We start from the raw sequence: 27,049 nt of genomic DNA on the forward strand, positions 1-27,049 counted from the left end.
AGTGTTGATGTTTGTAAGTTTCTTTGTATTGCTTTTCTATTGAGTGTTAGAAGTGTTATCTCTAAAGTCATGAAAGTAATTACTATGTATGTCACTTACGAGCTTATCAGAGACATTGTTTTGGTAGTTGCTTTGTTGTAGTGAAAACAAGAGAATTCTCAGAGAAGTGTAGAATGTGTCTCCAGACAGCTGTGGCATAAACATCTATGAAAGACATTGATGTGGATAAATTTAGCTTCTGGCAGATGGGTCTGCAGATTGGCCTTGAAATACACTGTTCTAATTAACTGAGTTATCCGGCTAGGGCTAGTCAGGACTGCGTTATAGAAAAGAGATGTGTTGAATTGGGCACCTGAAACCTGTATAATTATGTTAACAAATGTCACCACAATAAAATCCAAAAAAGAAAGAAAAATGAGCCTAGGTGGGGCTGCTTTGGCTCACTGAAATAAGAGAAAAGGGGACCATGGAGACAGTTCCAGGGGGTTAGCCTAAGAAGAGTTGCTGCTGCCCATTGCTCCCCTGGTTGCAAGTCTGGTGGGGTCCTTCAGAGCAGTCTTTTTCTTTCTTTTTTTTTTTTAATTTTTTAAAAGATTTTATTTATTTATTATAGAGAGGGGAGAGAGAGAGAAAGAGAGAGAGAAGGGGGGAGGAGCAGGAAGCATCAACTCCCATATGTGCCTTGACCAGGCAAGCCCAGGGTTTTTTAAATTTTATTTTATTTTATTCATTCATTTTTAGAGAGGAGAAAGAGACAGAGAGGGATAGAGAGGAGAGAGGGACAGAGAGAGAGAAGGGGGGAGGAGCTGGAAGCATCAACTCCCATATGTGCCTTGACCAGGCAAGCCCAGGGTTTCGAACCAGTGACCTCAGCATTTCCAGGTCGATGCTTTATCCACTGCGCCACCACAGGTCAGGCTCTTTTTTTTTTTTTTTTTTTTAATTTAAAAAATTTTTCTGAAGTTGGAAACGAGGAGGCAGTCAGACAGACTCCCGCATGCGCCCGACCGGGATCCACCCGGCATGCCCACCAGGGGGCGATGCTCTGCCCATCTTGGGGCATCGCTCTGTTGCAACCAGAGCCATTCTAGCGCCTGAGGCAGAGGCCATAGAGCCATCCTCAGCACCTGGGCCAGCTTTGCTCCAATGGAGCCTTGGCTGCGGGAGGGGAAGAGAGAGACAGAGAGGAAGGGGGGGGGTGGAGAAGCAGATGAGCTCTTCTTCTGTGTGCCCTGGCTGGGAATCGAACCCAGGACTTCTGCACGCCAGGCCGATGCTCTACCACTGAGCCAACCAGCCAGGGCCTCAAATTGTTTTATTCTTAGTCACATTTAATGGAATAAAAAGTTGACTTTTAGTATACAGTGGTACCTTGAGATAGAAGTTTAATTTGTTCTGTAACTGAGCTCGTAAGTCAGTCAAGTCATATATCAAACAAATTTCTCCCATTTAAAATAACTGAAATAGATTTAATCTGTTCCAGTTCTGTGAAGCATCCCCAAACCATCCTAAATTATGAAGAAAGACATGTTTTGTTCTTTTTCAGAGACAGAGAGAGAGAGAGTCAGAGAGAGGGATAGATAGGGACAGACAGGAACGGAGAGAGATGAGAAGCATCAATCATTAGTTATTCATTGTGACACCTTAGTTGTTCATTGATTGCTTTCTCATATGTACCTTGACCGTGGGCCTTCAGCAGACTGAGTAACCCCTTGCTTGAGCCAGCGACCTTGGGTCCAAGCTGGTGAGCTTTGCTCAAACCAGATGAGCCCACGCTCAAGCTGGCGACCTCGGGGTCCCAAAATTGGAAATTGGGTCCTCAGCATCCCAGTCCAACGTTCTATCTACTGCACCACCGACTGGTCAGGCAAAAGACATGTTTTTAATTAAGAAACACACGTATACTTTACCAATGCATAACAAAATATATGAAATAAAAGAAAAAAGTGTTATTTAGTACTGTATTCTTACCTTGGAGACAGACGAGTGTGGCTAATGGAGGTGAATGGCGGAGGAGGAGGGAAGGAGGAAGGGATGCAGGCACTGTAGACACGTAAACTAAAACTGCACTTTTTTTTTTTTTGTATTTTTCTGAAGCTGGAAACGTGGAGAGACAGTCAGACAGACTCCCGCATGCGCCCGACCGGGATCCACCCGGCACGCCACCAGGGGGCGATGCTCTGCCCCTCCGGGGCGCGTCGCTCTGCACCAGAGCCACTCTAGCGCCTGGGGCAGAGGCCAAGGAGCCATCCCCAGTGCCCAGGCCATCTTTGCTCCAATGTAGCCTTGGCTGCGGGAGGGGAAGAGAGAGACAGTGAGGAAGGAGGGGGGCGTGGAAAAGCAAATGGGCGCTTCTCCTATGTGCCCTGGCCGGGAATCGAACCCGGGTCCCCCGCACGCCAGGCCGACGCTCTACTGCTGAGCCAACCGACCAGGGCCAAACTGCACTTTCTTTACTTAAAATGAAACCACAAAACCTTAATGGTAAAAATAAATGCACTTTCTTAACTTTAAACTTAACCTAAGCTTAACATTACGTATTTTTCATTTAATCATCACCTGTTTTTGCCTTTTTGGCTGCACTTTCGGTACTTTGACTTGGAGGACTTTTGAATAAAAATCTATCCAAAGAGGTTTGCTTTTGCTTGCCTTTTAAAATGTTACAGAAATGTCCTGACCTGTGGTGGTGCAGTGGATAAAGAGTCAACCCAGAATGCTGAGGCTGCTGGTTCAAAACCCTGGTCTTGCCTGGTCAAGGCACATATGGGAGTTGATGCTTCCTGCTCCTCCCCCTCCTCTCTTCTTTCTCTCTCTTTCTCTCTCGCTTCTCTAAAATGAATAAATAAAATATTTAAAATAAAATAAAATGTTACGGAAATGTGACAAACAAGTGTCATTAAAAAGTGCTGAAGCCCTGGCGGGTTGGCTCAGCGGTAGAGCGTAGGCCTAGCGTGCGGAGGACCGGGGTTCGATTCCCGGCCAGGGCACACAGGAGAAGCGCCCATTTGCTTCTCCACCCCTCCGCCGCGCTTTCCTCTCTGTCTCTCTCTTCCCCTCCTGCAGCCAAGGCTCCATTGGAGCAAAGATGGCCCGGGCGCTGGGGATGGCTCTGTGGCCTCTGCCCCAGGCGCTAGAGTGGCTCTGGTCGCAACATGGCGACGCCCAGGATGGGCAGAGCATCGCCCCCTGGTGGGCAGAGCATCGCCCCTGGTGGGCGTGCCGGGTGGATCCCGGTCGGGCGCGTGTGGGAGTGTCTGACTGTCTCTCCCTGTTTCCAGCTTCAGAAAAATGAAAAAAAAAAAAAAAAGTGCTGAAGCACGACCAGTTGAAACTTTTTTTGGGTGTTTCTTTTCAGTGAAACCTGAAAGCTTCTCCCACATTGCCATCATGTCTTTAATTTCACTTGTAGAAATCACTTCCTTGGAGGCTGCCTCCTCCTCACTACTAATCTCTTGCAGAAGTTCTGTATGTTGCATCATCTGTAGCTCCTTCAACTCCTCAGTTGAGAGTTCCTCCTCATGTTCCTCGACGAGCTCGTTTACGTCACCCTCATCTACCTACAGACCCATCGACTTTCTGAGGGACACAATCTCCTCCAACGCTTCTACCTCGGTCTCGGTCTCTGGTTTGAATCCTTCAAAGTCCCTGTCTGCAACAACATCAGGCCATAACTTTTTCCATGCCGAGTTCAAGGTTCTTCTTGTAACCTCTTGCCATGCCAAGTCAGTAATGCGTAAACATATCATAATATTGTAATGATCTTTCCAAAACTCTCGAAAGTTTAGAATTGTATTTTCAGTCACCTCAAAGCAATGGTGGAACAAATGCTTTGTGTAAAGATTTTTAAAGTTGGAAATGACCTGCTGATCCATAGGTTGCAAGATTGAAGATGTGTTGGGTGAGAGGTAGAGGACTTTCATGAATTTGAACTCATCAAGGATGTCATCTTTAAGACCAGGTGGGTGGGCTGGAGCATTTTCGAGGATTAGTAATGCTTTCATCGGGGGTTTATTTTCTTTCTTTCTTTCTTTTTTTTTTTTTTTGTATTTTTCTGAAGCTAGAAACAGGGAGGCAGGCAGACAGACTCCCGCATGCGCCCGGCCGGGATCCACCCGGCATGCCCACCAGGAGGCAATGCTCCGCTCATCTGGGCCGTTGCTCTGTTGCAACCAGAGCCATTCTAGCGCTTGAGGCAGAGGCCATAGAGCCATCCTCAACGCCTGGGCCAACTTTGCTCCAGTGGAGCCTTGGCTGTGGGAGGGGAAGAGAGAGACAGAGAGGAAGGAGAGGGGGAGGGGTGCTTCTCCTGTGTGTCCTGGCCAGGAATCGAACCCGGGACTCCTGCATGCCAGTCCAATGCTCTACCACTGAGCCAACCGGCCAGGGCCAAGATTATTTTCTTGAAGATATTTCTTCACTGCAGGACCAAAGACGAGATTTACCCATTCATTAAAAAACTGCCGCATAACCCATGCCCTAGCATTGGCACTCCACATAACCTCATAACCTGCAGTTTTTCTTTAAGAATATTGTGAGTCTTTTTTTTTTTTTTTTTACAGAGATAGAGAGAGAGATAGATAGGGACAGACAGAAAGGAACGGAGAGAGATGAGAAGCATCAATCATTAGTTTTTCGTTGCAAATTGAGACACTTTAGTTGTTCATTGATTGCTTTTTCATATGTGCCTTGACTGTGGGGCTACAGCAGACCGAGTAACCCCTTGCACAAGCCAGCGACCTTGGGTCCAAGCTGGTGAGCTTTGCTCAAACCAGATGAGCCCGCGCTCAAGTTGGCGACCTCAGGGTCTCGAACCTGGGTCTTCCGCATCCCAGTCCGACGCTCTATCCACTGCACCACCGCCTGGTCAGGAGGGTACCACTGTATTTTAAAAATGCCTTTACAGCCTGACCTGTGGTGGCGCAGTGGATAAAGCGTCAACTTGGAAACGCTGAGGTTGCCGGTTCAAAACCCTGGGTTTGCCTGGTCAAGGCACATATGGGAGTTGATGCTTCTTGCTCTTCCCCCTTCTCTCTCTCTCTCCCCTCTCTATAATGAATAAATAAAATCTTTAAAAAAAAAATGCCCTTACGTGGTGCAAAATTCAGAAGGATCTAAAGTGTATGTAATAAAAACGTAAGGTTGCTTCCCATCCTTTTACGTATTTAGCTTTTCATCCTGAAGGCAACACTGGTACAGCTTACTGTGTATTCTTCCAGCCATATTCTCTGTAGTTCAAATGAAATATATATATATTTTTTCCTTTGTAAATGGTAGCAAATAGCGCCCTTGCATGTTTTTCACCTTGCCTTTTTCAAATAATAAAGACAAGCCAGTATTTCTGTATTTTATAAGGTCTACCGGAAAGTTCTGTCCTTTTCTATCACAACAAGCTTCGACATGTAAGCACATGTTTTGTATTTTTCCGAAGCTGGAAACGGGAAGAGACAGACAGACTCCTGCATGAGCCCGACCGGGCTCCACCCGGCATGCCCACCAGGGGGCGACACTCTGCCCACCAGGGGGCGTCACTCTGTTGCGACCAGAGCCACTCTAGCGCCTGGGGCAGAGGCCAAGGAGCCATCCCCAGCACCCGGGCCATCTCTGCTCCAATGGAGCCTCACTGTGGGAGGGAAAGAGAGAGACAGAGAGGAAGGAGAGGGGGAGGAGTGGAGAAGCAGATGGGCGCTTCTCCTGTATGCCCTGGCCGGGAATCGAACTTGGGACCCCTTGCACACCAGGCCGACAGTCTACCACTGAGCGAAACGGCCAGGGCCTAAAATTTTTTTTTTTTTTGAAGGGCAAAAAATTCAAAAATGAAGAAGATATCAAACAAGCACTGGTTCAATTTTTCGCATCAAAAGATAAAACATTTTTCAAAAACGGGATATACAAATTGCCCTCACACTGGCAAGAAATCAATAATAATGGCAATTATATAATAAAGTTTATTGACAGAAAAATTTGTATTTTATTCCAAAAATGGACAGAACTTTCCGGTAGACCTTATATTTATATCCATGCAACAGTAATAGCTACAAAGTTATATAACATTTTATTTATGATCATACTGGACAGTTGGCTAAAGTTAGAATTAATAAGTTAAGGTGCATTAAAACAATAATTCTGTAAATTTGCCTAAAGAGGCCCTGGCCGGTTGGCTCAGCGGTAGAGCTTCGGCCTGGCGTGCGAGGGACCCGGGTTCGATTCCCGGCCAGGGCACATAGGAGAAGCGCCCATTTGCTTCTCCACTCCGACGCCCCGGAGGGGCAGAGCATCTCCCCCTGGTGGGCAGAGCATAGCCCCTGGTGGGCGTGCCGGGTGGATCCCGGTTGGGCGCATGCGGGAGTCTGTCTGACTGTCTCTCCCCATTTCCAGCTTCAGAAAAAAAAGAAAAAAAAATTTGCCTAAAGATGAGATTCTCTAAGAGTATACATTTTATTTATTAGTGAACAGAAATGTTATATTTTTTACCAGTTTTAAAAATTTTTTCTCTTCAAGAGAGAGAGGAAGGGAGAAAGAGAGGGGGAGGGAGGGGGTATAGCAACTCATTGTTCCACTTAGTTCTATTTAGTTGTGTACTTATTGACTGCTATTTTTTTTTAAGTGAGCGGAGGGGAGATAGTGAAACAGATTCCTGCATGCACCCCAACCAGGATCCATCCGGCAACCCTCCGTCTGGGGCCAGTACTCAAATCAGCTGAGCTATCCTCAGTGCCCAGGGTTGACGCTCACCAATCAAGCCACTGGCTGCAGGATGGAAAGAGGGAGAGAAGGGGAAGAGGGAAGGGGAGAGAAGCAGATGGTTGCTTCTTTTGTGTGCTCTGACCAGGAATTGAACCTGGGATATCCATATGCTGGGTCAATACTCTAGCCACTGAGCCAGCCATCCAGGGCCATTGGTTGCTTCTCATATGTGCCCTGACAAGGGATTGAACCCTTGACCTTGGCACTCTGGGATGACACTCTATCCACTGAACTACCCAGCTAGAGTAACTTTACTACAACGTTTTTTGTTTGTTTTTAGTGAGGAGGGAGAGAGAGAGAGAGAGGGACAGACTGACAGGAAGGGAGAGAGATGAGAAACATCAACTCATAGTTGTGCACCGTAGTTGTTCATTGATTGCTTTCTCATATGTGCCTTGACTAGGGGTCTCCAGCTGAGCCAGTGACCCCTTGCTCAAGCCAGAGACCTTTGAGCTCAAGCCAGCAACCTTGGGGTTTAAAACCTGGGTCCTCAGCATTCCAGGCCAATGCTCTATCCACTGTGCTATCACCTGGTCAGGCTCCAATATATTTTTAATATTTCAAAAACTAGTATTAGAGGCCTGACCAGGCGGTGGCACAGGAAGTGGAGGACCCAGATTCAAGACCCCGAGGTCGCCAGCTTGAGCGTGGGCTCATCTGGTTTGAGCAGGTTCACCACCTTGAGCCCAAGGTTGCTGGCTCGAGCAGGGGGTCACTCGGTCTGCTGTAGCCCCCTGGTCAGGGCACATATGAGAGATCAATCAATGAACAACTAAGGAGCCGCAATGAAGAATTGATGTTTCTCATCTCTCTCCCTTCCTGTCTGTCTGTTCCTATCTGTCCCTCTCTCTGACTCTCTGTCTCTGCCACACACACACAAAAAAAAACAAAACTAATATTAGAAAGATAACTGTGTGACCATTATATAGATTTGAGATTTTTATTTATTGGGAATAAGGAAATAATAGAACTCTGGGAGGTAACATGGTATATGTTTAGATTGTTATTTTATTTTAAATTTTATTTTATTTTGATAGGGACAGACAGACAGGAAGGGAGATAGATGAGAAGCATCAATTCTTCGCTGTAGCACCTTAGTTGTTCATTGATTGTTTTCTCATATGTGCCTTGACCAGGGGGCTACAGCAGAGCAAGTGATCCCTTGCTCAAGCCAGCAACCTTGGGATTCAAGCCAGTGATCTTTTGGGCTCAAGCCAGAGACCATGGAGTCATGTCTATGATCCCATGCTCAAGCCAGCGACCTTTCTCTCAACGTGGTGAGCCCATGCTCAAGCTGGATGAGCCTACATTCAAGTTGATGACCTCAGGGTTTTGAACCTGGGTCCTCTTGAGTCCCAGTCCGATGCTCTATTCACTGTGCCACCACCTGGTCAGGCTATCTTTTTTATTAATAGATTTTATTTTTTAGAGGAGTTTTAGGTTTATAAAAAAAGGAACAGAAAGCACAGAGAGTTCCCATATATACCCTCACTTCACCTCCTCTGTTTTTCTAATTAGTGGCCCTGGCCAGCTGGCTCAGTGGATAGAGTGTCAGCCGGGGGTATGGATGTCCCAGGTTCGGATCCCAGTTAGAGCACACAGGAGAAGCAACCATCTGCTGCTTTTCTCCTCCCTCTCTCTTGTCTCCCTCTCCCCCTTTTCTCCCTCTTCCCATCCCACAGCCAGTGGCTCAGTTGGTTCAAGCATTGGCCCCAGGCACTGAGGGTAGCTCATTGGTTCGAGCATGAGCCTCAGGTGCTAAAAATAGCTCTATTGATTCAAGCATGGGTTCTGGACAGGGGTTGCTGGGTGGATCCCAGTTGGGGCACATGTGGGAGTCAGTCTCACTATCCCCCCTCCTTTCACCTAGAAATAAAATTTCCGGCCCTGGCTGGTTGGCTCAGTGGTAGAGCGTCGGCTCGGCATGCAGGAGTCCCGGGTTCGATTCCCGGCCAGGGCACACAGGAGAGGCGCCCATTTGCTTTTCCACCCCTCCCCCTCTCCTTCCTCTCTGTCTCTCTCTTCCCCTCCCGCAGCGAGGGGGGAGCAAAGATGGCCGGGCGCTGGGGATGGCTCTGTGGCCTCTGCCTCAGGCGCTAGAATGGCTCTGGACACAACAGAGCGACGCCCCAGAGGGGCAAAGCATCGCCCTCTGGTGGGCATGCCGGGTGGACCCTGGTCGGGCGCATGCGGGAGTCTGTCTGACTGCCTCCCCGTTTCCAACTTAAGAAAAATGAAAAAAATAAATAAATAAAATAAAATTTCCAATTAGTCACATCTTGCATTAGTGTGGTACACATATTGCAATTAATACTTTAAAAAATTTTTAAAAAGATTTTTTTATTCATTTTAGAGAGGAGAGAGAAAGAGAGAGAGAGAAAAGGGAGACACAAGGGGGGAGGAACAGGAAGCATCGACTCCCATATGTGCCTTGACTGGGTAAGCCCAGGGTTTTGAACTGGTGACCTCAGTGTTCCAGGTTGAGGCTTTATCCACTGCGCCACCACAGGACAGTCAATACGTTTTTTTTTTAACCTTGTTACTTAACCCCAGACTACCTACTTTAAACCCTGTGAGAAATAATTTCTGCTGTTTTGGAGCATGTCTGTTTTGTCATCTCTTCCACCAAGTCTGCACTGACCCTTACCAAGTCACAGAACAGTTTATTCATACCATGGCTTAGTCTTATCCCACTAAGCCCTTTGTTCCTACAGGGAAGGATCTGTGTCTGATAAGTCAGAATCACCCACAGCACCTAACACAGTGCTTTGCACTTAATTTATCATTCATTAAATGCTTTTCAAATTGTTTTTTATTGATTTGAGAGAGAAACTGATTTGTTGTTTCATTTATTCATGCATTCATTGGTTGATTCTTATATGTGCCCTGACTGGGGATCGAACCTGCAACTTTGCTGTTTGGGGACAACACTCTGATGGTAACCAGCTGAGCTAACTGGTCAGGACCCTCCATAAAATGTTTTTAATGAATGAATGAATCATGAATTACCGTGGTGTCGTAGAAAGACCAGGTGATTAGAATCAGGAGACCTACATACTGGCTGCTACCAACTAGCTTTGTGACTTTGGCCAAGGACAAGTCAAAAGTCAGTCACACTCTGGATGGAGAGGGCAGTGTCTTTGTAAATAAGTATTTGTCAGCACTTTCATAGACATCATTTGAACCTCAGAAACCACCTTGATTTTTAAAAAGTTTACTTACTGATTTTAGAGAGGGAGGAAGAGAGAGAAAGAGAAGCATTAACTCATAGTTTCTTCACTCTAGTTGTTCATTGATTGCTTCTTGTATGTGCCTTGACCAAGCAAGCCTGGGGTTTTGAATCAGTGGGATCATAGTTCCAGGCTGATGCTCAGTCCACTGCACCACCACAGGCCAGATGAAAAACCATCTTTATTTTTATTTTATTTTATTTTTGTATTTTTATGAAGTTGGAAACAGGGAAGCAGTCAGACAGACTCCCGCATGCGCCCGACCGGGATCCACCCGGCACGCCCACCAGGGGACAATGGTCTGCCCATCTGGGGCGTCGCTCTGTTGCACAGAGCCATTCTAGCGCCTGAGGCAGAGGCCATAGAGCTATCCTCAGTGCCCGGGCCACCTTTGCTCCAGTGGAGCCTTGGCTGCAGGAGGAGAAGAGAGAGACAGAGAGGAAGGAGAGGGGGAGGGGTGGAGAAGCAGATGGGTGCTTCTCCTGTGTGCCCTGGCCGGGAATCAAACCTGGGACTCCTGCACGCCAGGCCGACGCTCTACCACTGAGCTAACCGGCCAGGGCTTATTATTTTTTTAAAGTTTATTTTTATTTTTATTTATTGACTTTAGCGAGAGAGGAAGGGAGATAGAGAGAGAGAGAGAAACATTGGTCTGTCCTTGTATGTGCCTTAACTGGGGATTGAACCAGCAATCTTTGCACTTTGGGTTGATGCTCTAACTGAACTATCCAGCCAGGGCTAAATAACATGGTTTTAAAAGTATTTTCTCTTTATATGCTTTCTTTTTATTTTTTAAAACAGTGCCTTTGAAGATGAGATAGTGAAGCTTCGACAGCTGAAACTAGATAATCAGGTGAGCAGAGTCTTCTCTTTTGAAATAACTGGAGAGCTGTACTGACCATGATGCGGGTGGTCTGGACTTGGAAGTCTTGGCAGGGTCATGGAAAAAAGATCTGAAAGGAAAAGGCTCTGATGTCACTCACTAAGCAGTGTCTGGACCTGGCATCTGCTGAACCAAGGCCCGGGCAAGGGCAAGACCAAAGTACTTTCATGACATCAGCAGTAAAACTGTCAATGGAGAAAAAAAAAACTGGCCTCAGATTTGTAATTACTGAAAGTTCCTTGGCACCTTTCATAAGAATTAGAAGAATGTTAACATTGTTATTCTGTGTACCTGTTTGGTCCTACTGCTTTAAATACCTCTGCGCTGTAATTTCATTAACTTCAAGACTTTTTTCTTACCCTAATCTGCAGATCTGAACATGCTGCTGTGCTTGTTTTAAAACTTCTATTGCTTGTAAAATAATTTTCTTCACAGCCACTGGTCCCAGTTTTAGCTATACATTAAATTTTTCTCCTAGTGATTTGATTTATATTTGTTTCCTCCACTAGACTAAGTTCCATGAGAACAGGAAGCAAGTCTGTTTATGGTAACTTATATCAGAAGTTCCTAGCATAGGACTGGGCACATAATAGCCCTTCATTAAAATTTGAGTGAAGGAAGGAATAAATGAACAGAGTTTTATGTTGTTATATGCTATGATCATCACGGTTATTCTGCTTAGAACCTATACCCAATATAGCATATTTGCTTTTTCATATAAATGTGGGTTTTTTTTGACAGAGACAGAGAGAATCAGAGTGAGGGACAGATAGGGACAGACAGGAAGGGAGAGAGATGAGAAGCATCAATTCTTCATTGTGGCTTCTTAGTTGTCCATTGATTGCTTTCTCATATGTGCCTTGACTGGGAGGCTACAGCAGAGCGAGTGACCCCTTGCTCAAGCCAGCGACCTTTGGGCTCAAGCCAGTGACCAGTAGGGTTATGTCTGTGATCCCACACTCAAGCCAGTGACCTTGTGCTCAAGCTGGTGAGCCCACGCTCAAGCCGGTGACCTTGGGGTTTCCAACCTGGGTCCTCCATGTCCCAGTCTGATGCTCTCTGTGCCACATAAATGTTTTTTAATTCTGGAAATGCTATAGTTCTAGTCTACCTATGTAGGATTGTTAAGTATTAGTGTTTATTTTATTTAAAAAAATTTTTTCTTTTCCAAGTGAGAGGAGGGGAGATAGACAGACTTCCACATGCACCTCAACTGTGATCCACCCAGCAACCCCTGTCTAGGGCCAAAGCTCTGTCCACATGGGGCCATGCTTGAAACCAAGCTATTTTTAGAACCTGAGATGGAGGCTCCATGGAGCCATCCTCAGTGCCCAAGGCTGATGTGCTATAAACAGTCAAGCCATGGCTGTGGAAGGGGAAGGGCAGGGTGCAGAAGCAGATGGTTGCTTCCCCTGTGTGCCCCGGCTGGGAATCAGACCCGGGACATCCACATGCCAGGCCAACACTCTGCCACTAAGCCAAACTGCCAGGGCTTAAACTCTATAGGTAACTAAAAAAACCTCCCAAGTTTTGAAGCAGCAAGTTTTGTTTTGCTTCTTTATGTTGGAATTAATAATGGGACTTATAGCATGGCAAATTAAATGTGGAATCATTAAAAACTAGGAAAGAGGTCTCCGGAGAGCATGCAGGGATGTGCAGAGTAACCTTCCACAGCAGGGCACGGCGGAGATGCAGATGGGAACGCTATGCCTGTACGCTTGAGTATGGCCACCCCACCCCTACCCCTGCAGGGCATCTTCCAAACCCTTGTGACGATGGCACTGCCCTAGAGACAGTGATAGCATTCCACTGCCCCTCAGGCCACCAGATGGTGGAGCATGGCGCCTAGTGGTCTTCAGGGATCTCATGTGCAAGTGGGTGCTGCCATAGGAGACCTCATGCTTCAAGGCTGCGGTGATTGCTTCCATTGTTGGCCGCACCAGCAGCTTACTCGCCAGGGCCTTCCTCACCTGCTGCCTTATGAAGTGCTTGGAGAGCAGCGAGCATCAGGCCTCAGCATTGCAATAGGGCTGCCCAGCTTGGCTTCAAGGGTCTGTGATGGCAGTGGTGCCGTGGCAGGTTCAGAGCTGTGCAGCTCCTCCCAGCCAGCTGCAAGGTAGCCACAGCTTTGCCACCTGTGGCGAGGGCACCACTAGGCTTGTTGGTGTGGACAAGGATCCTGGGGCTCTGAGCCTATGCTCTGAGCTTTTCCCATGCCCCGGTGGCAGTGCACAGGGCAGACCTTGCCTGCTCCAGGCTGAGAGAGTGCCTCGCCACCCTATTTTCCACACCCTGAGAGCCAGGCCCACCCACCAGCCTGCCACCTCCATCTCCACATATGCACAGCTCCAGATTGATCCATAAAATCCACTTCTGGGCAGAGGGATTCTTTAGGATGAGCTGGCTGATGTCCAAGGCTGGGGCCCCAGTGTGATGACTAGCCCCAGGGTGAGCCCTCTCTAGTTGTTTGTTTATTTACTTACTTAATTTATGTATTGTGTTTACATAGATTCAAGTGTCCCCCAAATACCTCCTCCCCTCCCCCATGTTCCCCAGTACATCCCCCCTGTCCCCCTCCCTGTAACGCCCTCCCTGCTTCCCTCCAGGATTTGCTTTTCTGCTCTCATCTCATCCTATCACCCTATTGTAGTGGTTTTTATGGCTTGAAACTACTGCTGAGGTTAATATACAAGCTGCACCTCCCTTCATCTGTCATCTGTGCAAGAGATTGGTGCACATTTTAAGCAAATCTAGTTTTTTATGGCATAGTAGGAAAATGGCAACAAACTTCCCAGCAATTACAGATGGCTTCCTGGGCACCTACCTCCCCAAGGTTGCTGCTTCTAGGTGGATACCCAGCTAGGGTTATGCATCTGTCATGTTGGTGAAGAGTATAAAATAAATAATTTTTTTAATACCGAGAAAGTAAACTAGGATATAGAGACTAATCTTCCTGGGATCACAAAGAAAATTCTGGTTACATATTATTTATCGCTTCTGCAAAGATCAGAATAATTGTGATGAGCCCTCATTTTCTGCATTCCATTGCATAGCAAACTATATTTAGGGGAGGAATAACCATATAGCTTTAGATCTTTGCTTGATTTATTTTTATATGGCTGTGGTCATCTACCAAGTAATTATATAAGACTTGTTTTTGAATTTTGTGTGGTTTCTGAATAGATATATTTTCTGGATTTAAAAAAAAAACTGCCCACAGCTCTGGCTGGGTAGCTCAGTGGATACAGCGTCATCTTGGCGTGTGGAGGTCGTGGGTACAATTCCCGGTCAGGGCACATATGAAAAGCAACCAATGAGTGTACAACCAAAAATGGAACCATTAGGTGGAACAACAAATTGATGCTTCTCTTTCTCTCTCTCTCTCAAATCAATGGAAAAATGAAAAAATTTCCTCCAAATTTTATAATTTTTATTTTTTTCAGTGAGAATGCTACATGTGGTATAAATGTTGGGATTTTGTGAGCCTTTTTATAGCACAAATATTTTTTTAAAATTACGTTTCTAATGGTTATAAAAGCATATGGTGCCTGACCTGTGGGGGTGCAGTGGATAAAGTGTCAACCTGGAACACTGAGGTTACTGGTTTGAAACCCCGGGCTTCCTGGTCAAGACACATATGGGAGTTGATGCTTCCTGCTCCTCCCCCCTTCTATCTTTCCTCTCTCTAAAAATGAATAAGTAAAATTTAAAAAAAAGAAAAAGAAAAGCATGTGGTAAGAATTCAAATAATACAGAAAAGATATTTGATGAAAAATACCCTCATACACAGTACTTGGCTTAGTTCTTAACCAGAAGCAGTCAGTGACATCTCATGTATCCTTCCAGAGATAGTCAATTAATATAGGAACAGAAAATGTTACAGGAATTTTTTTTTTTGATTCGACAAAATTCTCTGTGGACCAGATGTATAAATTTCGGTGTTGAGTAGTATATGGAAATATTGTCAGAACCCTGAACTGCTGCCATGCTCATAAGAAGGTTATTCGCGGGCGTCAGGGGATTTGCTCAGGTGCTGCCTGGACATGCACATGGTTGTCACAAGGAGGCATCACCACCTGTGAGTCCACCATGGGGCTAGATACAGAGGACTGGTTCCAGTGCTTCTAGAGCTGCCATTGTTAGTGTGTGATTTTAAGGCAGATCCTCAAACTTGGGACTGGTTATTTCATTTATAAAGCGAGGTTAGCGGTGGCGCAGTGGATAGAGAATTGGACTGGGATTCAGAGGACCCAGGTTCGAGACCCCGAGGTTGCCAACTTGAGCGCGGGCTCATCTGGTTTGAGCAAAAGCTTACCAGCTTGAACCCAAAGTCGCTGGCTCCAGCAAGGGGTTACTCGGTCTGCTGAAGGCCTGCGGTCAAGGCACATATGAGAAAGCAATCAATGAACAACTAAGGTATTGCAACGTGCAATGAAAAACTAATGATTGATGCTTCTCATCTCTCTCCGTTCCTGTCTGTCTGTCCCTGTCTATCCCTCTCTCTGACTCTTTCTCTGTCTCTGTAAAAAAAAATAAAAATAATAATATAAAAAAATAAAAAAAAGAACTGAGTCAAGAAAGGATCTTAGAGTATGGACGTTAGAGCTGAGATGGAGATGTATAACCCTATCTATCTATCTATCATCTATCTATCTATCTATCTATCTATCTATCTATCTATCTATCTAATTTTATTCAGTAAGAGGAGGGGAGACTGAGAGACAGACTCCCACATGTGCCCTGACTCCCACATGTGTCCAACCCAACAAGCCCACTAGGGGGCGATGCTGTGCCCATCTCCGGTGTTCCAGCTGAGCTCTTCTTAGAACCTGAGGTGGATGGAGGCCATGAAGCCATCCTCAGCACCCAGGGCCAACTCGCTCCAACTGAGTCATGGCTGCAGGTGAGGAAGAGAGAGAGAGATGCAAGTGGGGGAGAGATGGAGAAACAGATGGGCACTTTTCCTGTGTGCCCTGACCAGGAATTGAACCCTGGACATCCACACACCAGGCTGGCGCTCTGCCACTGAGCTAACTGGCCAGGGCCTCATTTCTTTCTTAAGTGGGAAAATTAATTCACAAGGATTCTGTATGAGGATCAATGAAACACTAAATGTTCAAAGTAGATAGGTCTTGTCATAACTCTCCTAGCTATAATATCAAATTTTTTCCTAGAGAGCATTGCTGGAGAAGAAGCAGAGAAAAAAGCGCCTTGAGCCACTCATGGTACAGCCAAATCCAGAAGCCAGGCTACGTCGGTCTAAGCCAAGAGGTAGTGAGGAGCAAACACCTTTGGTGGAACCTCAAACCCTTCACAACAATGTCATCCTACATGGTGTGTATTTAGGCGGCATCTCTTACTGCTGGGGTATAGTTTTTACAAACCCAAAAGACACAAGGATTCTTAGATGGATCAGAGGAACAATATTTCCATCATCACTAGGGCGCCTTCATAAAATTTTATAATCAAGTTCTGAGTCTTTGAGTTAGAATAAAAGCAATGAACTAATCAGTAGAAGATACTATAAAGTTTATGTCTACCCTAGAACTGTTATTTTTAGATGCCAAATGAATTAACCTTTTTGAAGAGCTTATAAGTCTTGATTTTTACATTGTGGCAGAGTTAAATTTGAAGCCAGGACTAAAGAGAGCATCCATTCTTCAATAGGTAGGACTCAAAAGATTATCTGAAGATGAGAGGAGGAAGGAAGAATATGATTCAGAGCCTCTAAATCAAATCCCCTGAGCTGTTGACTTGTACAGGATTTAAACTTTGAGAACCCCCTTTGTTGGCATAGTCTCATTCTTAAGTTTCTCAATGCAACATTAAGTACATTTTACATTAGTAAGAGTCAAAGCATGGTAATAAAATGAACACCTGTCCTGGATTATTTTGTTAACAAATGTCCTCATGGATGTTAAGGAAAAAGGAGATGTGAAATTGTTTAATGGTTCTTAATTCTGATCACATACACCAAATCCACACAGTTTAAGAGTGGATTATGCTTTCTCTTTTTTCTTTTCTTGTGGCCCCTAGGCATCGATGGTCCAGCTGCCTTCCTGAAGCCAGATGCTCAAGATGCGGACATGAAACTTCGTGTTCTCTCAGTTAGCTCTTCTGTTACAGAAGAGGACACTGAAGGAAGTGTTGATGGGGAAAGCACTTTGGATACTGCTTCCAAGCCAGATCTTCAGGAGATTCTCCAAAAGCATGGTGAGGATTGGTCAGGATTTTAAGGCAATTAATTGTCTCAGTCATTTATAATCTTTTACTTTCTTTCATTGTTGGTTAACAATCTAGATGACTCAAAATTGCTTGTAATGTGTGGTGTAGGACTTTACAGAGGTGACAGTGTTAGGCACCTTTGACACCTGAAAATGGGGCACTGTCAACAATGGTAGTATTTATCCTATTGCCTAAGAAAAATAAGATAAATAAAATGTGAAACATCAGCAGTTTTAGCTACTATATATGGCTCTTCCTTTTTTTTTTTAAAATTTTTTATTCATTTTAGAGAGGAGAGAGAGAGAGAAGCGAAAGGGGGAGGGGTGGAGAAGCAGATGGGTACTTCTCCTGTGTGCCCTGGCCAGGAATCGAACTCGGGACTTCCACACGCCAGGCTGACGCTCTACCACTGAGCCAACTGGCCAGGGCTTCTTTTTTTTTTTTGCTAGTTTATTTTTAGTTCCTACCCTCTTCCTTTGACAAGCTTGCCACTCCAAAACCTCACTCCGCCTCCATGTCACAGTTTATATGGATCAGGCGAAAGAGAAATAGCTAGCTTAATGGAAACACAAGCTGGATCAAAATATATTGAAGTTAATAGTTTTTGCACTAGCACCTACTTTCTGCCAGTTGAAGTTACCATTTCCATACATATTCCTGTACATTTCAGACATCCCTTTTAGTCTTATTTCCTTTTTAGAAGAATAATTTTATAGGAGAAAGAATTAAGTGTCTCTTTTTCAGATGAGACACTGAAACTCAATAATGAATAAATATTTATTGGGTCTCTACTTTGTAATCAATTGGTGGGCATTGTTAGATCCTGGGCTATATGAATCAGATGATTGTACCACAGAATTATAGAATAGATGTATGTTCAAACAAATTCATACATTCATTAATTAAAATATATATTGAGTATGTACTATATACCAGGCACTGTTCAAGGCACTTAGGATACAACAAATCCTGCCTTTGAGGAGCATTTATTCTGATTGAGACTTCATGCACTTAAGTAGCCAAGAAAGCATGGAGAAGAGTGCCCAACCCAGATTTGAAGGTTTGCAGAGCTTTCCAGAGAAAGTGATGTCTCAGCTAGAGCCTAATTCAGGAGGAGGAGCTGGCAAGTTCAGAATGGCTGGAGCTGGGAGTGTGAGGTGATGGGATGAGTTTTGGAAGCGGAATGTAGAGAGATGAGTCTGGAGAGGTAAGTGGGCTCTGATTATATAGCCCACATTGAAATTTGTACTTTTTTTTTTTTTTTTGTATTTTTTCCGAAGCTAGAAACGGAGAGAGACAGTCAGACAGACTCCCGCATGCGCCTGACCGGGATCCACCTGGCACTCCCACCAGGGGTGAAGCTCTGCCCACCAGGGGGCGATGCTCTGCCCCTCCGGGGCGTCGCTCTGTTGTGACCAGAGCCACTCTAGCGCCTGGGGCAGAGGCCAAGGAGCCATCCCCAGCACCCGGGCCATCTTTGCTCCAATGGAGCCTTGGCTGTGGGAGGGGAAGAGAGAGACAGAGAGGAAGGAGGGGGCGGGGTGGAGAAGCAAATGGGCGCTTCTCCTATGTGCCCTGGCTGGGAATCGAACCCGGGTCCCCCACACGCCAGGCCGACACTCTACCACTGAGCCAACCGGCCAGGGCCAGAATTTGTACTTTATCTGAAGATATGTTTCCTAAACAAACAAGAAAACAAAAAATAAGACTATCAGTATCTCCTCCTCAAGTCATATAAATATAGTTTTTAATTGAATAGTTTTTAATTTTCAGTAAGAAGTACTTCATAAATCCAAAGTAATAGTACTTCAGCCCTGGCCAGAAAGCTTGGTTGGTGTTAGAGCATTGTCCCACTATGCAAAGTAACAATATTTCAGACATTCTCATCTTGAATTAATTAGAATAAAATGAACAAAATGCAGGGAAGAAAGTGACTGATAAAGAGAACAATGGACAATTGAATTCTTTTATGTGGTAAAATATTCAAACAAAATTTACCATTTTTTGCCTGACCATGCGGTGGCGCAGTGGATGGAGCATCGGACTGGGATGTGGAGGACCCAGGTTCGAGACCCCGAGGTCGCCAACTTGAGCGTGGGCTCACCTGGTTTGAGCAAAGCTCACCAGCTTGGACCCAGGGTTGCTGGCTCGACCAAGGGGTTACTCAGTCTACTGAAGGCCCACGGTCAAGGCACATATGAGAGGGAAATCAATGAACAACTAAGGTGTCGCAACGAAAAACCGATGATTGATGCTTCTCGTCTCTCTCCGTTCCTGTCTGTCTGTCCCTATCTCTCTCTCTCTCTGTCTCTGTAAAAAAAAAATTAAAAAAAACTTTACCATTTTAACTTTTTTTTTTTTTTAGAGACACAGAGATGGACACAGAAAGAGAGAGAGATGAGAAGCATCAATTTGTAGTTGTGTCACTTTTGTTGTTCATTGATTGCTTTTCATCTGTACTTGACTGTGGGGCTCCAGCTGAGCCAGCGACCATGGGGTCATATCTGTGATCCCACGCTCAAACCAGCGACCCCAGCTCAAGTTGGTGAGCCTGCACTCAAGCCAGTGACCTTGGAATTTTGAACCTGGGTCCTTAGCATCCCAGGTTAATGCTTTATCCACTGTACCACCACTTGGTCAGGCCCATTATAACCATTTATAAGTGTGGAGTTCTGTGGCATTAAGTACATTTACACTGTTGTGTAACCACTACCCATCTCCAGAACTTTTTCATCTTCCAAAATAAAACTCTGATACTCCGGTTTCTCTTCAGATTGCATAAATCTTTCCACTTTTACCAAAATAAAACTCTGTACACACTAAACAATAACTTCCCATTCTCCTCTCTCCTCAGTCCTTGGTAGCCTCCATTCTACTTTCTGGCTCTTTGACTTTGACTATTCTAGGTACCTCATGTACGTGGAGTCATAACAATATGTATCCTTTGTGTTTGGCTTATTTTCTCTGAGAAGAATGTCTTTAAGATTCATCCAGAATTCCATTTCTTTTTTATGACTGAATAATAGTCCATTAAAAGTGCATACCAATTTGCTTATCTGTTTATCACTTGATGGACATTTTGGTTACTTCCACCTTTTGAATATTGTGAATAATGCTGGTATGAACCTTGATGTACAAGTATCCATTTGTCTGCTTTCAGTTCTTTTGGGTATATACTCAGAAGTGGAATTGCTGGGTTACATGGAACTCTATATTTAATCTTTTAAGGAACCACCATAGTGTCTTCTACAGTGGCTGTGCATTTTTACATTGCTACTAGCAATTCATATGGGTTCCAGTTTCTCAAAATCCTCACCATCATTTACTTTGGTTTTTTGATAATAGCCATCCTAATAGCTTGTGAAATAGTGTCTTATTGTGGTTTTGATTTGCATTTCCCTAGCAAATGACCAGTGATGTTGAGCATCTTTTCATGTGTTTATTGGCCATTTATAGATCTTTTTTGGAGAAATGTTTATTTAACTCCTTTACCTATTTTTGAATTGGTTTTGTTGTTATTTAGTTGTAGTACTTTATATATTCTAAATACTAATCCTTTATCAGATATATGATTTGCAGATATTTTTACTCATATGCATAATGTTTTTTGGGGTTTTTTTTTGTATCTTTCTGAAGTTGGAAACGGGGAGGCAGACAGACTCCCGCATGCGACCGACCGGGATCCACCCAGCATGCCCACCAGGGGGCAATGCTCTGCCCATCTGGGGCGTTGCTCTGTTGCAACCAGGGCCATTCTAGCACCTGAGGCAGAGACCACAGAGTTATCCTCAGCGCTCGGACCAACTTTGCTCCAGTGGAGCCTTGGTTGCGGGAGGGGAAGAGAGAGACAGAGAGGAAGGAGAGGGGGAGGGGTGGAGAAGTAGATGGGCACCTCTTCTGTGTGCCCTGGCCAGGAATCGAACCCGGGACTCCTGCACACCAGGCCGATGCTCTACCACTGAGCCAACTGGCCAGGGCATAATGTTTTAAAGAACTAAATTAGGGTGGCAACAGTGGGAAGAAAAGACAAGGATATAGCTGAGACTCTGAAGAAAGAATCCTCAAAAAAAAAAAAAAAAGCCTGACCTGTGGTGGCGCAGTGGATAAAGCATCGACCTGGAATGCTGAGGTCACCAGTTTAAAGGGCTTGCCGGTCAAGGCACATATGGGAATTGATACTTCCTGTTCCTCCCCCTCCTTCTCTCATTCTCTCTTTCTCTCTCACTGTCTCTCCTTTCTAAAATGAATAAATTTAAAAAATTTAAAAAAAAAGAATCATCAAGATTTGGATAAAGTAGCTGTTTTTTAAGTCAAAATAGCTTGGAATGTTTTAAGCAAGAAAATTTAAATTCTCTGTGGTTCAAAGATTTTTTTAAGTCAGTTTTGTTGACAGTTGTTCCTTTTCTACAGGTATCTCAGGTAGTTTGAACTTTGATGAAGAGACAGATGAGGAGGAAGAAGGAAAGACATTAAGATCTCATTCACCATGTTCGGAGGCAGAGAGACCCAATTCTGCATCCAGCCAGAAATCAGTCACAGTATGTAGTTCTGAAACTTCTTCCTTTGGAGCTAATTTATTTATTTTCCAGATGTCTTCCGTATTTAAATATCATTTGAATGAGGGTTGCTTCAAAAGATTTAAGCTCAAATTTAGACTGAAAGTCCATGACCTCTCTAATGTCTTGTGTCTCACCCAGCTATTGTGAAGCTATATCCCATTTTTGTACTTAGTGCCTTTGGTGCTCTCATAATGTATATATTCACATATTTACTTAACCTCTCAGAGTTTTTCATTACTTTATTAGTAGACTGAGAATGTAAGGATAAATCCATCAGCTATTTCATCCATTAAGTATCTTCTCAAAGAGAATACAGTGGTGCCTTGACACACAAGTTTAATTCGTTTCATGGCTGAGCTCGCGACTCAATTTGCTTGTGTGTCAAATTGAATTTCCCCATTTAAATTAATGGAAATGCAATTAATCTGTTCCGGCCCCAAAAACCACACGACTTTTTTGTTTTATATGCTTTTAAATAAGAAAATGTACTTTATAAATAACAAATATACACACACACATACATAATAAGAGAGAATGTAAAGAAATAAACTGGTTTATGAAACGTATTTGCCTTCGAGGTCAGGCAAAGATGCTGGCAGAGGGAGGGGAGACATTAGCATAACAATGTCCCTTCCCAAGCAGAAAGGTAATTAGCAATTTCATAGATAGCTGCCCAGTGCCATTTTTAACAATAAAAGTGAGCAAACTCAGAAAATACAAATTTTACAAACTCATTTGCCCAACAGTCATCATTTTCTTCACTGACTTTTGGCTTTTTTTGCCACACTTTTCTTGTTTTCACTTAGAGGCCATTTCAACAAAAACCTTTCCATGGGAGTTTGTTTCTTCCTCCCTTTCAGACTGTTTGGCAGGCTATCTAGTGGAGGGTGGCGGAAGCTCGTGATTCAAATGTCCACTCATGACTTAAAGCAGAAAATCCCACGAGTGTCTGCTTATCTCTCAAATTGCTCATGATTTAAAGTGCTTGTGTGTCAAGGTACCACTGTATGAAGTTTTTCTGACCCTGCATCCTATAGCTCATGTATGGCTCTTCTTTCAGGATACAGTAGCGTCCAGTACTTCCACCCAACAAACTGATAACCAGCTGGGAGAAATAGGGAACTTAGAGGACTTTGCTTATAGTCCTGCTCCTCGAGGGATCACAGTCAAGTGTCGGATAACCAGGGATAAAAAAGGAATGGATCGGGGTCTCTTCCCCACTTACTACATGCACTTGGAAAAGGATGAAAATCGGAAGGTATGAATCAGTTCTTAAGAAAAATCTTGAGAGAGGCGAAGAATGTGAGAATAGATGAATAGATTGCTGATTGGTCTGTGATGGGGATAGCACTGGGATTAGACCCGCTTGGCTGGAGTGTGGGGTAGATTGTGGATGGGTCTGGAATGGGGAATAACACTGGGATTAGACCTGCTCAGTGGCAGATTACTAACTGTCAGTTGCTATGATCTTTTTTTTTTTTTTTTCTGAAGTGAGAAGCTTGGGGGGGGGGCAGACAGACAGACTCCTGCATGTGCCAGACTGGGATCCACCTGGCATGTCCACCAGGGGGCGATGCTCAGCCCATCTGGGGCGTAGCTCTGTTGCAACCAGAGCCATTCTAGTGCCTGAGGCAGAGGCCTTGGAGCCATCCCCAGCACCCGGGCAAACTTTGCTCCAATGGAGCTTTGGCTGTGGGAAGGGAAGAGAGAGACCGAGAGGAAGGAGAGGGGGAAGGGTGAAGAAAAAATGGGCGCTTCTCCTGTGTGCCCTGGCTGGGAATTGAACCCGGGACTTCCACATGCCAGGCCGATGCTGTACCGCTGAGCCAACCAGCCAGGGCCCAGGTGCTATGTTCTTGTTGTCTTCAAAGAACTCACAGTCTAATAGGCAAGATCTGCCCCCACCCCAAAGAAAAAGAGTTTTACCCAGAATGTAAGAAAATGGAAGAGAGTATTTGAATGTAATTATTTTCACCTCCATCCTGTTTTGGGGGTCGGGGGTGTTACTGTGTGCTCTTTAGTTTTTATTTTTATTGTGGTAGAACATGACATAGAAGAAAGGGCAAGTTTTAGGGAATAGGAGGAATTGGAACTATAGAAGAACACATAAATGAAATGTCCTGTTTCTCAGCCTAGAATTTCTAGTTTACTATTACTTAAGTTTGAGACAGTTTAATACTTGTTAATGAGCAATGTATTTTGTATTAATACCAAGTATAAGTGAATGGTTTTAGGAACCTCAAATAAGATGATGATAATAGATATCATTGTTATTTTTTTTTTTGACAGAGAGAGGGACAGACAGGAAGGGAGATGAGAAGCGTCAATTCTTCATTGAGCCTGCTTAGTTGTTCATTAATTGCTTTCTCATATGTACCTTGACTGGAGGGCTACTGCAGACCGAGTGACCCCTTGCTCAAGCCAGTGACCTTGGGCTTCAAGCTGATGACCTTTGGGCTCAAGCCAGTGACCATGGGGTCATGTCTATGATCCCACGCCCAAGCCAGCGACCCCTTGCGCAAACCGGAAGAGCCTGCACTCAAGCTGGCAACGTCTGGGTTTTGAACCTGGGTCCTCCACGTCTCAATCCAATGCTCCATCCACCACACCACTGCCCAGTCAGGCAATATCATTGTTATTATAACCACTATATGTTGAGGGTTTGAGGCATGTGCTATATGCTTTATAAATGTTATCATCTTGCCTGACTGGTGGTGGCATAGTGGATAGTGTCGACCTGGTACACTAGTTATTAGCTTTGAAACCCCAAGGTCACTAGTTTGAGCATAGGTTTATCTGGCTTGAGCACAGGCTCATCAGCTTGAGTGTGGAGTTGCTGGCTTGAGCACAGGGTTGCCAGCTGGAGCCTGGGATCATCAGCATGGTCCGTGATCTCTGGCTTGAGTCCAGAGGTCATTGGCTTAAAGCTTAAAGTGGCTGGCTTGAGCAAGGGGTCACTGGTTCAGTTGGAGCCCCCCAGTTAGGGCACGTCTGAGAAGCAATCAGTGAGTAACTAACAAGCCACAACTATGAGTTGATGCTTCTCATTTCTCTCCCTTTCTGTCTCTCAAAACAAACAAACAAATAAATAAGATTACCTATAATCCTTATGACAACTGGGTAATAGGTTTTATATCCCTGCTTTATTTACAAGGAGTTTAGGGAGTGATATCCTGCCTCAGATCACATCAATAAGTGGCAGAGCCAAATTCAAATCATTATCTGCTACCATTAGATATGGTAGTGTTTCTTTAGCCACTACTATTCTACTTCCCTGTTATTTTCCAAGTCCAGTAGGGTTTAGCAAGGAAGCATAAATATGAGAGTATTCATATCACTGAAATCACAAAAATAGAAACATCCCCCCCCCAACAAAATACAAAAAGGAATATTAGGAATGCAGTTGCAATGAAGAATGGGAAGGGTAGGTATTCAGGATTCTGTTTCTCCTAGAGTTGGAAAGACTCTTATTCATGGAATTTGATGGAGCTTTTTAAAAAGACATTGGAGGTCCTGGCCGGTTGGCTCAGTGGTAGAGCGTTGGCCTGGCGTGTGGAAGTCCCGGGTTCAATTCCCGGCCAGGGCACACAGGAGAAGCGCCCATCTGCTTCTCCACCCCTTACCCCTCTCCTTCCTCTCTGTCTCTCTCTTCCCCTCCCACAGCCAAGGCTCCATTGGAGCAAAGATGGCCCAGGCGCTGGGGATGGCTCTGTGGCCTCTGCCTCAGGCGCTGGAGTGGCTCTGGTCGCAACAGAGCGATGCCCCAGATGGGCAGAGCATTGCCCCCTGGTGGGCATGCCAGGTGGATCCCGGTCGGGCACATGCGGGAGTCTGTCTGACTGCCTCCCTGTTTCCAGCTTCAGGGAAAAAAAAAAAAAAAGACATTGGAGGCCCTAGCCAGTGGTTCAGTGGATAGAGTGTTGGCCTGGCATAGGGACGCTCTGGTTCAATCCCTGGTTAGGGCACACAAGAGAGGCAATCATCTGCTTCTCTCCCCCTCTCTCTTCCCCTTTTCTCCCTCTTCTCTTCCTGCAGCCAAAGGCTTAATTGGTTTGAGTGTGGCCCTAGATGCTGGGGATAACTCAGTTGGTCCAAGCACGTCAGTCTCAGGTGCTAAAAATAGTTTGGTATTTGAGCATTGGCCCAAGATGGGGGTGCATGAGGGAGTCAGCCTCACTATTTCCCCTCCTGTCACCTAGAAAGAAATAAAAAGATCTTGGAGGTTTTAGGAATAGATTTGTAAATAATTATATAAAGAACTGAGCCTAGTGCATTTAGTAGGGAAACACTGATAGTGAATTCTGAGAAGCATTATGAAGGTTAGGAAAAGGGATAAAGACTCACAGATGGGTCTTCTTGGAGAAAACACCAAATGGTAATGACACCAAGGACTGAGACAGGGTGAGACTGGGCCCTGAAATGGAGGCTTCTGTGGCTTCTGTCTAGGGTGGGGATCGAGGCCACGGAGTTCATGAGGCAAGGCCAAGGACAAGGAGTGGATGCCCTTCACTAAGCTAGGTCGTCTGGCCAAAGACATGATCAGGTCCCTGCAGGAGACCTATCTCTTTTGCCTGTCCATCAAGGAATCTGAAATTGTTGATTTTTTTTCCTGGGGGCAACCCTCAAGGATGAGGTTTTGAAGATTATGTAAAAGCAGATTCGTGTTGGCCAGGAGACCAGGTTCAAGACATTTGTCACCACTGGGAATTACAGTGGCCATGTTGATCAGGGTGTTACATGCTACAAGGAAGTAGCCATTGCCATCTATAGAACCATCATGCTGACCAAGTCTCCATAGTCCCTGTGCGGTGAGGCCACTGGAGGAAAAAGATTGGCAAGGTGACTGGCAGATGTTGCTTTGTGCTGGTGAACTCATCCCTACCACCAGTGCACTGCCGTTGTCTCAGCTGCTGGGCCCAAGAAGCTACTGTTGATGGATGGTGTTGAGGGCTGCTACACCTCTGGCAAGGGCTTCACTGCTGCCTCAGGCAGCTTTGCCAAGGCCGCCTTTGACGGCATCTCCAAGACCTAGAGCTTCTCTCACCCCTGACCTCTAGAAAGAGACCATGTTCACCAAGTCTCCATATTAGGAGTTCAGACCATCTTGTGAAGACGCATACCAGATTCTCCATGCAGAGGATCCCAGAGTCCAGCTGTGGTTCCCACATAATTTTATACAAGAAAATTAAAGTGAATTAACCCTGTGTAATAAAAAAACCCAAAAATTTGACTGCTTGGGACTTGATAGACACTGCTAAACACTGACTGAGTAGGTAAAACAAACTATAGCAATTCTCTTGCCTGACCAAGCGGTGGTGCAGTGGATAGAGCGTCGGACTGGGATGCAGAGGACCCGGGTTCAAGACCCCGAGGTCGCCAGCTTGAGTGCAGGCTTATCTGGTTTGAGG

General features: G+C 45.0%; 1 protein-coding gene and 1 pseudogene across 1 annotated transcript in view; both read left to right on the forward strand.

Moving 5' to 3' along the window:
* Nucleotides 1–27,049, forward strand: part of TULP3 (TUB like protein 3) — a 50,048-nt gene that overhangs the window by 15,779 nt on the left and 7,220 nt on the right. Inside the window, exons 2-6 of the mRNA XM_066257700.1 lie at nucleotides 10,776–10,827; nucleotides 16,032–16,191; nucleotides 16,894–17,070; nucleotides 21,493–21,620; nucleotides 22,702–22,899. Of these exons, the coding sequence (XP_066113797.1) occupies nucleotides 10,776–10,827; nucleotides 16,032–16,191; nucleotides 16,894–17,070; nucleotides 21,493–21,620; nucleotides 22,702–22,899 (715 nt within the window). The remainder of the gene's footprint in view (nucleotides 1–10,775; nucleotides 10,828–16,031; nucleotides 16,192–16,893; nucleotides 17,071–21,492; nucleotides 21,621–22,701; nucleotides 22,900–27,049) is intronic.
* Nucleotides 22,980–26,840, forward strand: LOC136323708 (small ribosomal subunit protein uS5 pseudogene; annotated as a pseudogene).

The sequence above is a fragment of the Saccopteryx bilineata genome, chromosome 2, assembly GCF_036850765.1.
Source record: "Saccopteryx bilineata isolate mSacBil1 chromosome 2, mSacBil1_pri_phased_curated, whole genome shotgun sequence".
Lineage (NCBI taxonomy): Eukaryota > Metazoa > Chordata > Mammalia > Chiroptera > Emballonuridae > Saccopteryx > Saccopteryx bilineata.